The 14209-nt window shown below is 46.3% G+C and overlaps 1 protein-coding gene across 1 annotated transcript in view; it reads left to right on the forward strand.

Annotated features, from left to right (window-relative positions):
• Nucleotides 1–850: 850 nt before the first annotated feature.
• LOC121001380 (cat eye syndrome critical region protein 2) overlaps nucleotides 851–14209 on the forward strand; it is a 57389-nt gene continuing 44030 nt past the window's right edge. The window contains exon 1 of the mRNA XM_040432455.1: nucleotides 851–964. Coding sequence (XP_040288389.1) covers nucleotides 851–964 — 114 coding nt within the window. The remainder of the gene's footprint in view (nucleotides 965–14209) is intronic.

Below are 14209 nucleotides of genomic sequence, written 5' to 3' on the forward strand. Positions count from 1 at the left end.
TCCGGCATTCAGAATACCGGAATGCCGGATCCGTCCTTCCGGTCTGCGCATGCGCAGACTGAAAAAAAGGTGAAAAAAATAAATGACGGATCCGTTTTGCCGGATGACACCGGAAAGACGGATCCGGCATTTCAATGCATTTTTTCAACTGATCAGGCATTTTTAAGACTGATAAGGATCCTGATCAGTCTTACTAATGCCATCAGTTGGCATACATTTTGCCTGATCCGGCAGGCAGTTTTGGCGACGGAACTGCTTGCCGGATCTCTCTGCCGCAAGTGTGAAAGTAGCCTAAGTGATCAGTTCTTTTCCGGTATAGAACCCCTGTGACGGAACTCTTTGCCGGAAAAGAAAAACGCTAGTGTGAAAGTGCCCTTACTGCCTCTTGTCAGTATTATTATTGCATTAGGGGATCATTATCAGTAATATTATTATTTTTGGGGATTATTATTAATGAATGGTATTAGTGTTGGGCAGATTATCAGCAGTATTATTAGGGAGGTAGTTAGCAGTTATTTGATTAGTGTTAGGGGATTATTATCAGTAGTATTATTGGCCATGGTATTGTTAGTGTTAGGTAGGTTGGTAACTAGTATTATTATGGCTATAATATGAGCTCATCATCAGTAGTATTATTACTGTGATGATTGTTATTAAAGCATTGTTAGTATTTTCTCCGAGGTACTAGGGTGGGGTGGGCGTGTCCCTTCAGAGGGCTGAGTTATCGCGCAGTGGGCGGTGCCACGCCTCTTGCTCCTCCCCCAACCCCCATCTGTTCTTCCCGGTCGGGGCTCACATTGTGGCTGAAGATCCCGCACGCTGTGTCCGGGCACAGGGTGCTGCCCTCGGGATGCCCCCGGACGGTGCCCTGGGTGAGCTCCGCTCGTGCTGGCGGGTCCCGGCTATCGCCCACTTTTGCTCCTTGTTCCGCACCGCCTTCAGGCTGCCCGACTTCGAGATTGAGGTGAGTCCTGGGTGGGAGCCCGAAAATAGGTCACCGGATCCTGGATGGATGGAAAGTTCGGAACCAAAATCCACTGTTTGCTGAATGGGAGTAACCGCCGGGGATAACCGTATGTAGCTGAAGATGATGGGAGTAACGGTCCTGTGGATTCCCCAGTCCCTGTATACTGGGTGGAGATGATGCACCTCCTGAGGACCCCCACCCCTGGGGTGCACGGAGCCCTTCCTTCCAGTGCTGGGAGTAGAATGGGGTGCAGGTAGTTCCTGATTATTGGGGGTCCTGGTGTGGGGAGTAGTTTGTTGTACCGCCTCTCACCTTGGAGCACTAGTTTGGGAAAGTGTTTTATGATGGGGGGTCGCAGTGCTGTCAGGATTTGGGGCTTGGTGATCAAAGCTCAGGAGTCACTAATGACAGTGGGAGGGGGGCCTGTGTGGCAGGCAGAAAGATATTGGGGTCATACAGGGGGCAGTATTTGGGGGGAGGGGTTGTCAGGGAAGTTTGCTGGGGACCAGCATGACCCCAAACTTCCTCTCTCTGTAATATTCTACTCCCCCCTGTCTTGGGTTAGGGGTCACTCCAGGAGACCCACCTCCTCACATTTGCCCCATTGTTTGCGGTGTCACCTGGTACATGCCCCACACCCATGTCTTTGGCCTGCCCATTGCTGGGCATGCTCTGGTTTTGTGGGTGTACACTATTTGCTTGGCTTCCAGGTTTGTGGGTGACATCTGGGTGAGGCTTCTGAATGGTTTAGTGACCACCCATTAACTGTAAAGCCCACCTACTTTTCCAGGCAAGTGTGATATTTGCCCCCTTCTTTTTAACCCATTGGCTGCCATGATGAATTCAGTAGAGTGATCTGATCAGAATAAACGGATTCGCGGGTATATTTGTCATCTCCATGATGTCACTGAAGGCGCTAATTAATAGTGAATTATCGTTAACTACTGTTAATCAAAATGTTGGCGCATGGCTGACAGTGACTTGGCTATGGATGGGTCAAGTGTCATCCGCCACCACCAGCAGATTGATCCGTGGTTTCGCCGAATAATTTTCAGTTCAACTTTATAATAGAATTTTGGATTTTTCACATTATTGGAATCTAATGTTAGCCGGAGGTGATCGGGGATCCGCTCTAATTCTAATCTACAACCATCTATCGGGTTGTCATCTGGGTGTCACCCAGCTTTTCCAGACTCCTGAATGACTAATCTGCCTATCACCGGTGATGTTCAGAAAGCTGTACGGTATAAACAGGACTACTGGCACAGACTTCACATGAGTGATGGTGGCCTCATTATTAGACCATATGCCATTCAGGGGTATGGGAAAGTTGAGTGCCCCCCTATGTGGATGCTGTAATGGGGGAAACTTGCAGTCTTATTATTACTGGTAGCTTTAAAATGAATGTGTATCTTGTCCCAAGAGCTGACAATCTATGGGGATGATTTTAGTACGTGCAGGCTTCAGCTGGTGATGGTGTGGCTGCTCCCCCCCTGTACTGTCTTTTGGGATGCAGTCTGCTGGATATAATGGAGAGGTTTTGTTCTGCGCCTGGAGAGGGGCGGGCGGGGGTCTCTCACTCCGGGGAAACCCCTCTGTTTGTTTTGTTCTCTGGACTTTGTGTCTTCCAGGGGCAGCATGGCATCTTGGGCTGTGCTGCGGGCGTCTGTCTCAGTTAACTCATTCAGGCCTGCAGGGCTTTGCTACCTCTGGTTTCCCCTATCCTGTCAAGGAAAAGCTGGGTAAAAACTGACTCCCATTCTATTCTCCGGGGTTCCTTTTTCTGCTTTACTGTCGAGTTGCTGCCTGTTTTCTCATCCAGCCCTGTCTGACAAGCGCTGCCATGACGGCCATATTGGTTGTCGTCACCCATCTTTCCTAGCAATGTACATGAACGGTGGGATGGAAGTTTAACAGTGTGACAACAGACAATAACTTGTATCAAATCTACGTGGTTGTCACCCCTGTCTGGCCACGTGCCCTGTCCCTGAGGGGGTTAATTGAATATCCAGCCTGTCAGGAGGTCTCACCTCCTCCCCTCTCTTGCAGAAGTCTTTGTCCCCCCTCCCGACACTTTGCAGGATAATGTGAAGCTGTTTGTAGTGTAAATGGAGTTTGGGGTCTGATAAGTGACACAGGAGAGGCGCGATTAACCCATCACTTGCCGTCACTTTCTGCGCCTTATGCCAGCTTCGGTTGTTTTGACCCTGACCTCTTAGGGTTCAGCACCATTCAGGTTTATTTCGGAGGAAGTCACCTGATTGTCGGGGTCCTCTTTGTTGCAGTGCAGCTGTTCCATGGTTCTTTTGAGTTGTGCCAAACTTACGTCAGCCGGGATTTTGGCGTTTCAGAGCATACGGGTCTTATTGCAGTCTTGCCTCTGCTGGCTGGGCAGGGCTCAGGTCACATAAAGCATGGCAGAAGCATTCAGTTTGGGGATAGTGTTGAGCGAACTTGTGTTTTAAGTTCGGCGTCTAAAGTTCGGGTTCTGGTTATTGAAGAATCGCGTTATGGATTACGCTACCACGGACCATAAGTTATGGTCCGTGGTAGCGGAATCCATAACGCGATTCTTCGATAACCCGAACTTTAGACGCCGAACTTAAAACACAAGTTTGCTCAACACTAGTTGTGGAATTTCTGCTACTGTTCAGTTATTTATTTCTTTTATCCACTTTTATATGGCGCTACTATGTTCCGCATCGCTTTACGGACATTAGCACCAAGCTGTCCCCAATGGGGCTCACAGTCTAAGGTCCCGATCAGTATGTCTTTGGAGTGTGGGCAGAAACCTACGCAAACATGGCAAGAACATACACAGATTCCATGAAGATGTTGTCCTTGGTCATCACCCATTTCACGCTGTAAGTGAATACCGCTATTGCTCCCTGTAATCAGCCATAGATATGCAGGCTGGGTAGTGGCTGACTGGCAGGATGTATAGAAACCTCCCTACCCCCCATGATTACTACTTTGTCACACGTCTCCAGTGCTGAGGACCTCCAGAGGCATTTCTAGCCAGGTGTCATGAGATGAGCCACTTCTTTTATAATACTTCTGCACTGTTTATAAGCTCGAGACTGTAGGGTAAATGGCCCTTTAAGTAGTCACAGGAGCTTGCGAATGACTCTCTATTAAAGCACATTGAGTAATTGGTGAAAGCCGAGATACTATGTGGTTATATATGTGAATATTTACTGGGCAGTAATGCAGTGCCTCCGAGCTGTACATTAATATCCCAGGTCTCTGCTGGTGCTGAGCGCACGCACGTGGCTTTGTGTTATGGCAGAGAAGAGGGGGCGACTCCAGCGCTTTCTTGTAGAGCAGAGACGCCCACTCTCCTCCCTCTGCTGACGTAGTCCAGGGACTGAGGTTCTAGTTGCTCCACAGAGCACACAGCGAATGTCTCCGGATTTATGCAGAAACTTGCATTGTGCAGTGACTAGACTTTAGGCTACTTTCACACTCGCGTTTTGTGCGGATCCGTCCATGACAATAATCAGATAATACAACCGTCTGCATCCGTTCAGAACGGATCCGTTTTGTATCATCTTTAACATAGCCAAGACGGATCCGTCTTGAACACCATTGAAAGTCAATGGAGGACGGACCCGTTTTCTATTGTGCCAGTGAAAACGGATCTGTCCCCATTGACTTACATTGTGTGCCAGGACGGATCCGTTTGGCTCAGTTTCATCAGACGGACACCAAAATGCTGCAAGCAGCGTTTTGGTGTCCGTCTCCAAAGCGGAACGGAGGCAAACTGATGCAAACTGAGCGGATCCTTTTCCATTCAGAATGCATTAGGGCAAACTGATCCGTTTTGGACCGCTTGTGAGAGCCCTGAACGGATCTCGCAAACGGAAAGCCAAAGCGCCAGTGTAAAAGGAGCCTAAGCCTCAGTATCCCAGCCTTCTGATCCAGGAGCTGAGCTTTAGAGAGCTGTTTGTAGGGCCCTTTCACTGTAGTGCAGCTTTAATTTCTTGTACTGACTGTGGCATGGAGGGAACAAAGTGGTCACTGGAGACCTTTCACACTCCTTGAATCTGCAGAACTACAGAAAAACAAGGTCCTCAGTGACCATCGTATTGGGACATCCCATGAGTGTAAGGGCTGTATTAGACCTGCATAGGGTTGGCTATTCATAGGAACGCTCGTCAGTGATGATCTGCCGTGTAAAAGTGCCGCCAAAAACCCGATGAACGAGCAAATTGAATTTTTTTTCTTATGCAGGCTAAAAAAAAATCATTGTTTGCCGGCCGCAGATCGTGCTGTCTAATCGTGGTCTGCTGCCGGCAAAGAATGATTCTGTTTGGGGATGAGTGATGGTATTAGCGATCACTCCTTCCCATACTGTGGAGGAGATCACTACATGTAATAGCAGGGGCCTCCTTCACTGAAGAGCAGGCAGTTGTCTGGAAGAAACGCTTCCTTCCTGACTATCATAATGCTCATCTGCAGGTCTAATACAGCCATAAGGCTATGCCCATATCTGCATCAGGTTTAGGCCCCCTGCACACGAACGTGTGCTTCCCGTTGCCGTATTGCGGACCGCATTTGCTTATCCGCCATACACGGGTGCCGTTCCGTGGGCATTCCGCATCACAGATGCGGACCCATTCACTTGAATGGGTCCGCAAATCCGGAGATGCGGAACGGAAGCACGGAACGGAACCCTACGGAGTGCTTCCGTGGGGTTTTGTCCCGTACTTCCGTTCCGCAAAAAGATAGGACATGTTCTATCTTTTTGCGGAACGGCCGGATCACGGACCCATTCAAGTGAATGGGTCCGCAATCCGCTGTGGCTGCCCCACGGACTGTGTTTGTGCATTGCGGCCCGCATTCACATTCGTGTGCAGGGGGCCTTAGGCTACATGCACATGACCGTTCCGTTTTTTTTTGCGGTCTGCAAACTGCGGATCCGCAAAAAACAGAAGCCGCCTGTGTGCCTTCCGCAATTTGCGGAACGGGCGGCCCATTGTAGAAATGCCTATTCTTGTCTGCAAAACGGACAAGAATAGGACATGCTATTTTTTAGTTATTTTTTGCTGGGCCACGGAATGAAGCAACGGATGCGGACAGCACACGGAGTGCTGTCCGCATCTTTTGCAGCCCCATTGAAGTGAATGGGTCCGCATCCGAGCCGCAAAAACGGCAGCTCGGAATCGGACCCAAACAACGGCCGTGTGCATGAGGCCTTATTTGGAGCCTCAGTTGCAAATAAATCTCATGCAATTTGTGATCCCCAATGCACGGGCAACATCCGTGCGGATTCCACAGACGGATCCAGACCTATTCAACTTGAATGGGTCGGTGATCCTTCCGCACCACAAACAAAATAGAACATATTATTTTTTGCGGTGTAGATTGCGGACGCATTTAAGAGAACGGGTTTGCATCCGTGATGCGGGGTGCACACAGCCGTTGCCCGCAAATTGCAGACCCGCTGTGTGGAGACGGGTGATGGTTACTGCTATTGCTCATGCACATGAACATATTTTTTGGACTTATCTGATCCGCATTTTTTTGGGGGTCGGATGTGGAACCATTCACGTTTGTTTAGTTGCACCCCCAAAAATATAGAACATGTCCTATTCCTGTCATCATTACGGAAAATAATAGCTTTATTTTATTATGGGCCGGACATTCTGTTCCACAAAATGCAGAATGCACACGGCCGGTATCCGTGTTTTGCAGACCCCAAAACATGCTATAGTCGTGTGCATGAGCCCTTAAACAGATCTGTTGTTTCTCGGCAGGAGATGGCTTTTCACACAGCACAATCTTCTGCCCAGAAACATTGATTTACTATGATGGATTCATATTAAATCGGGTATTTGGCAGCACATTTACATGGGCAGATTATTGTCCATTGTTCATAATAATATTCGTTCCTGATAATGTGCCCAACAATTACCCTAACTAGTGCATAATTTCACAGAATTGGCAATAGCTAGGTGACAACCCCTGCTGAGCTGTAATGGCAGCCATATTGCTTGATATCTAGTCTTAGGGCTCATGCACACGGCTATAGTTTTGGTCCCCATCCAATCTGCATTTTTTGCGAATCAGACTCTGACCCATTCATCTCCATAAGTCAGTTCTGCGGCCCGGGCGAAAAAATTGACATTTCTGCAGGAGTAAAAAAATAAATAAAAAATAGCTGGATGCCCTCAGCCGTCATCCGTGTTTTACAGATCCGCTATTTGTGGACTGCAAAACACTTAGACGTGGTTATGTGCCCTTAGAAATACACTACTCACAAAAGTTTGGGATATTTGGCTTTCGGGTGAAATGTATGGACCTTGCAGGTAGTTTAGCACGCAGACCACACTGATGTAAATGGTCTGATGTGACAGTTGGGTGCCTCTTTTAAACGTGCCTGGAGTTGTGTGGCATTCATCATCCGGTTCTGCAGGGCATTGCTCACAATAAAGCAGTCATCAGTGTGGGATGTGACCAAAGGACGTCCACTTTTATGCCTTTCTGTGACTCTTCCAGTCTCTCTGTATGTGCTCATGCACACGACCGTGTGCCGGCCGGGCCCGTTCTGCGGACCACAAATTGCGGTCCACAATGCACGGGCACCGACCGTGGGGCCGCCGCATGCAGATTGCGGCCTCGTTCACTTGAATTGGGTCCGTGATCCGCATCCGACTGTCCATACCGCTAAAAAGTAGTGTATGCCCTCCGTTCCGCACCGCATCTCCCGAATGGTGGACCCGTTCAACGGCCGTGGCCCTATCTCTGTTACAACCTGCTGGAGATACTCTCTGTGACACTCTAAGCTCAGTGGCCTCTTCCGTCTGAGAACATCCTGCCTGAAGTTCCACAATGGCGAGGTACTGTTGATCAATTGTTAGGTGTCATCTTGGTCTCATGATAAAATGTGAACAGCATGATGAGGAGGACTGTTAAGCTTCTTGTTAGAGAACTGTAAGTTGTGCAAAAAGTACTGAAACATTGAACAGTTGTACATGTGCATTCAAAAGTTTAGAGAAGGTCACACTAAGTTCACCTGTAAAGGTTAGAGTGCATTTTAGGTTCAACCTGAAATTTCACCCACAAGCCAAATATTCCTATAACTTTTTGTGAGTAGTGTATTTTGAACAAGCTGAATTTCAATTGAGAAATTTTAGGAGGAAATGTTCCCTCTTTTAAGAGCCAGTTAATCATCTCTCGCTTTGGGGGACTGTGCATTACCATTACATGGACAGACAACTGTAATTCTTCATTTCCCCTGTGGAGGCGCTGTAGAGAAATTGAACACTTGCTGCCAGGTTCCCACACAGTCGACAGCTGATCACAGGAGGTCTAGGCACAGGTACACCCTGTGATCAGCCGAGAAACCCTTTAAAGAGGACCTGTCACCATTTTAATCAATGTGAGCAAAGTACTAGCTCGATTTCCCATTGGGAAAAGTTTTCTGAAATGATAGATACCTTTTTATAAATATTTCCACACAATGCTGTAATTGCTTTTTAACTGACCACTAGGGGAGCTGTTCTTTTGCTGCCAGATCCAATTAATGCCGTTACCTGTTGTATGTTTTGTTCCCTTTTACGAATATTTTCAATCTTCCTCATTTTTGCGAACATTGTTGCTTTCTAATAGCGCTTAACTCTTTTTCAAGAATAGTGTGATGTTTGGGGTATGTATATTTTCTACTTGACTGTAGCTTGTTGTGTTGGTGCTTAAATCCAGTAACTCCAATATCTCTTAGGGTACTTTCACACTAGCGTTATTCTTTTCCGGCATAGAGTTCCATCAAAAGGGCTCTATGCCGGAAAGGAACTGATCAGGCATATCCCCATGCATTCTGAATGGAGAGTAATCCGTTCAGTTTGCATCAGTATGCCTTCCGTTCAGTCACTGTCAGGCGTTTTGGCCGGACATAATACCGCAGCATGCTGCGGTATTATGTCCGTCCAAAATGCCTGATCAGTCGCCGGAATGCCAGATCCGGCATGAATTCCTATTGACTTGCATTAGTGCCGGATCCGTCTTTCCGGTCTGCGCATGCGCAGACCGGGAAAACTGTGAAAAAGACTGCAAGACGGATCCGTCCATCCACATGACAAGCGGAGAGACAGATCCGTTCTTGCAATGCATTTGTAGACTGATCCACACCCGGATCCGTCTACAAATGCTGTCAGTTGTCACACTGATCGGCGGATCCGGCAGGTAGCTCCGACGACGGAACTGCCTGCCGGATCACACTAACGCTAGTGTGAAAATAGCTGACATATAAGGCTACTTTCACACTGGCGTTTTGGCTTTCCGTTTGTGAGATCCGTTCAGGGCTCTCACAAGCGATCCAAAACGGATCAGTTTTGCCCTAATGCATTCTGAATGGAAAAGGATCCGCTCAGAATGCATCAGTTTGCCTCCGTTCTGTCTCCATTCTGCTCTGGAGGCTGACACCAAAACGCTGTTTTTCTGTTCGCCTGACGAAGCGGAGCCAAACGGATCCGTCCTGACACACAATGTAAGTCAATAGGGACGGATCCGTTTTCTTTGACACAATGGAGTTCATGACTGATCCGTCTTGGCTATGTTACAGATAATACAAATGGATCCGTTCATAACGGATGCATGCATTTATATTATTGTAACGGAAGCGTTTTTGCAGATCCATGGATCCGCCCAAAACGCGAGTGTGAAAGTAGCCTAATTTATAAACTAGATTTGAGTCCTAGGTGCTGGCTGGATGACGACTGCCGTTGGCTGGTCAAACAGAATCAGGTTGGTGCCCCAACCTATGTCGCAGATATGTCCTACGAGGCTGTAACCCTCTGCACCACCCATAGTATTGCTATCTTATTCCATCATCATGTTACCCGCCCTCCCTTCCGCTCGTGTAAACTCCTCGCCCTGTTTTGTACTGTGCGCTCGTTACCACAAGGCCAACTGGGAGATCCCAGGTGCAGCGCAGCAGCTGCAGGGCTGATTATAGGGGTGAGATGGGACCTGTAAAGTAGCCCCAGACCCTGCATTCTCTCATCAGCAGTCCTGTCACACGGGTCCTGGAGGAGCCATGCAAGAAAATCTACAGAAAACAACCACACGACCATCCATCCCCCGGTGTAAGCCCAGCCTAAGAGATTTCTATTATGGGCTCATGCAGATGACCGTATCCGTTTTTTGTGGTCCGTAGATCCATAAAACAGACAAAAGTCAGACATGTTCTATCTTTTCTGAGGGGCAGCGGAACGGACATACGGATGCGGACAGCACACGGTGTGCTGTCCGCATCTTTTATGGTCCCATTGATATGAATGGGTCTGCATCTCATCCGCAAAAAAGCGGATCGGATGCGGACCGAAACTACAGTTGTGTGCATGAGGGCTCATATTTGTGGTCTGTATCACTTCTTTGCAGATCTGAGCAGAGGTAAATCTAAATGGGGGCCTGTCCTGGGGTCACATACTTTCCAAGCTGCCCGGGTACCAGAAGCGGCATATTCAGTGTGATTCTAGTTTCATAAGAACATTTGCAGGGAGGTGGTCGGGCCTCACATCTCCCTGTCATGGTGCTGAGCTTTGTTTTGGGGGCAGTCATGGGGGAGGGTGCCCAGCAGGGGGTGGTGTGACTGTTGTAAACACCCCAGCCCCCAAGGCCATTTGCTTTTGATATGTCAAATACATTCTTTCATGGAGCATGTGTCGAGTTTAACCTGTTCTTTCCTCAAGAGACCAAAACTACGAAGAAATAACGCATGGTTGTGTGATGTACTCTGGGGGAACGTGTAGCGTATGGGTATAGTGATCGGAGGTGTACAGTTACACCCTGCATCTACACCAAAATCAAAGCCGGTCACATCGCAGGTGACTACTGCAGCCTGCCATAAAGTGACAACCGTCCTGAATGCTGTATGGTGCCTCTCCACATACTAGGGGCAATGCTGACCTCCTAATGGCTGATCCTCACAGGTTATTATGGGGTATATTACTAAAATGAAACGCCAAAAATACTTCCCCATATTATAATAATAATAATTAATACATGACAAAACATAGAACCAAAAAAAAAATGGATTTAATGTAGAATAATTGGAATGATCACACGCAATTCATAATTAATGTATCATTTTATTAGTAATTACAGTATAAACATGATTGGCACAACACAATTAAGTTAAAAACATTTAAAATTCATGAGGTTGGTGGAGTGGAAAAATCCAATAAAGTGCAAGTGCATGGACAGGTCGGAAATTGCTAGTTACCAAAGATCCAATGGAAATGCATGTGAGATATAGAAAGTATATGAAAAGTACAAGTAATGACCTTGATAGTAAATTAAGATTAAAGAAAATCACAGCAAGTGTGAAAAAATAGGTCTACCAAGATCAATACAAGATGTGAACAAAAATAATACCGGTAATTTAGCAAGTCCCACAACAGCAAAATTAAGACCAAAATTAAGTGGGTTGGTGGTCTTAATTTTGCTGTTGTGGGTCTTACTATTGGTCAGTATGCTGTGTACCCTATACATTATTATTTTTGTTCACAACATCTTTGTATTGATTTTGGTAGACTTATTTTTTTCTTTAATCTTAATTTACTATCAAGGTCATTACTATTCATATACTTTCTATATCACATGCATTTCCATTGGATCTTTGGTAACTAGCAATTTCCGACCTGTCCATGCACTTGCACTTTATTGGATTTTTCCACTCCTGGACCACCAACCAACCTTATGAATTTTAAATGTTTTTAACTTAATTGTGTTGTGCCAATCATGTTTATACTGTAATTGCTAATAAAATGATTTTATTTATTTAATAATTGTGTGATCATGCCAATTATTACACATTAAATCCATATTTGTGTTGGTTCTGTACATTACTAAAATGATTGGTTTTGGGAATGGAAAGTTCTATATTATTATTATTATTATTATTATATTTTTTTTCTTTTAATGGTTTTTATGTGGGAAAATCATTCCAGTTATTGCAGATATTCTGTGTATATCCCTTGAAAAACCAGTATTGCCGTAGTGTGCAATATCTGAAGGTGGGTTGCACTAGGTTGTGAGGGTGTTTGTTGACTTTTCAAGGGGTTAATTTCACTGCATTACCGCTGTCATATTAGGGTCCATTCACACGTCCGTAGTGCATTGCGGATCCGGAATACACCCTGCCGGCACCCCCAAAGAACTGCCTATTCTTGTCCGCAATTGCGGACAAGAATAGGACATGTTCTATTTGTTTTCAGGAGCCGCGGACCGGAAGATCGGCGGCACGCACTGGAAATGCGGATGCGGAGCCCCTCATTCACCACGTCACAGTGTCTCAGCACGCATGGGGTCCTACCACTCAACTGCCCGTGGTGCATGAAGGGCTCCACTATGTTCCTGACTGGAAGTTATTGGCAAAATTCTCAGCTTTTAACATCGGGCTGAGGAATTAGCTAGTATTGTCAGTTGCGTATCATTATGGTGCATTTTTTGCAGTGATTTGAGTAATAATTGACTATTTTAGGTGCTGCATGAAGGAAGCGAACACCCGACAAACAAGCAGAGAGACTTACTTCCAGTTCAGTTTATTGGCAAGGTTGATTCAGAGGAAGGACAAAAACCCTTAGGCTCCTTTCACACGGGCGAATTTTCCACGCGGGTGCAATGCGTGAGTTGAACGCATTGCACCCGCACTGAATCCGGACCCATTCATTTCTATGGGGCTGTGCACATGAGTGGTGAGTTTCACGCATCACTTGTGCGTTGCGTGAAAATCTCAGCAAGCTCTATTTTATGCGTTTTTCACGCAACGCAGGCCCCATAGAAGTAAATGGGGCTGCGTGAAAATCGCAAGCAAGTGCGGATGCGGTGCGATTTTCACGCACAGTTGCTAGGAGACGATTGGGATGGGGGACCCGATCTTTATTATTTTCCCTTATAACATGGTTATAAGGGAAAATAATAGCATTCTGAATACAGAATGCATAGTACAATAGGGCTGGAGGGGTTAAAAAAAATAAAGAAATAATAATTTAACTCGCCTTAATCCACTTGTTCGCGCAGCCAGCATCTCTTCTGTCCTTGTTCTGTGAGGAATAGGACCTTTGATGACGTCACTACGTTCATCACATGGTCTGTCACATGATCCATCACCATGGTAAAATATCATGTGATGGACCATGTGATGAGCGCAGTGACGTCATCAAAGGTCCTATTCCTCAAAGAAGACAGAAGAGATGCCGGCTGCGCGAACAAGTGGATTAAGGGGAGTTAAATTATTTTAATTTTATTTTTTAACCTCTCCAGCCCTATTGTACTAAGCATTCTATATTCAGAATGATATTATTCTCCCTTATAACCATATTATAAGGGAAAATAATACAATCTACACAACCTTGAACCCAAACCTGAACTTCTGTGAAGAAGTTCGGGTCTGGGTACCACATTCAGTTTTTTATCACGTGCATGCAAAACGCATTGCACCCGCGCGATCAAAACTGAACAACGGGACGCAATCGCAGTCAAAACTGACTGCAATTGGGTACCTTCTCCGGACACGCTCGTGTGAAAGAGGCCTTAGGGCTCTCACACGAGCGAGTTTTCCGTCTGGATGTAATACGTGTAGCAAGCGCATAGCATCCGGACTGAATCCTGACCCATTCATTTCAGTGGTTCTGTGGACACGAGCGACATTTTTTATGTTTCATCTCTGTGTTCAGGATAAAACGCAGCATGTTCTATATTGTGCGTTTTTCATCTCTGGCCCCGTAGATGTGAACGGGGCTTATGTGAAAACCGGAATCTATCTGGATGCGATGCATTCTTCACTGATGGTAGCTTGAAGATGTAGATGGTTATTATTATTTTTTTATTTTTTTATTATTATTATTTTTTTTTTTTTATGCACATGAAAAACGTATGCAATCTGGACAGGGGGAAAAAAACCACACAGAACGCAATCGCAGCCAAAACTGATTAAACTCGAGTGCAAAACCATCTGTTTTTCCCTGAACAGATCCTGAAACAATCCATATCGAACGTGTGAAAGAGGTCTTGGGGGAAAAGAAAGTCCTTCCCGACTCCAAATCTAGCAGTCAGAATAAAGACTCATGCATAGGGCCTTTAAAGGGGTATTCCCATCACATACAATGGGGGCATATCGCTAGGATATGCCCCCATTGCCTGATAGGTGCTGGTCCCACCTCTGCGACCCGCACCTACAAGGAGAATGGAGCAGGGAGGGCTATGGCTGGAGGACCCCGGGTTTCCCAGGGTCCGTCC

Source organism: Bufo bufo, chromosome 1 (assembly GCF_905171765.1).
Source record: "Bufo bufo chromosome 1, aBufBuf1.1, whole genome shotgun sequence".
NCBI classification, from domain to species: Eukaryota; Metazoa; Chordata; class Amphibia; order Anura; family Bufonidae; genus Bufo; species Bufo bufo.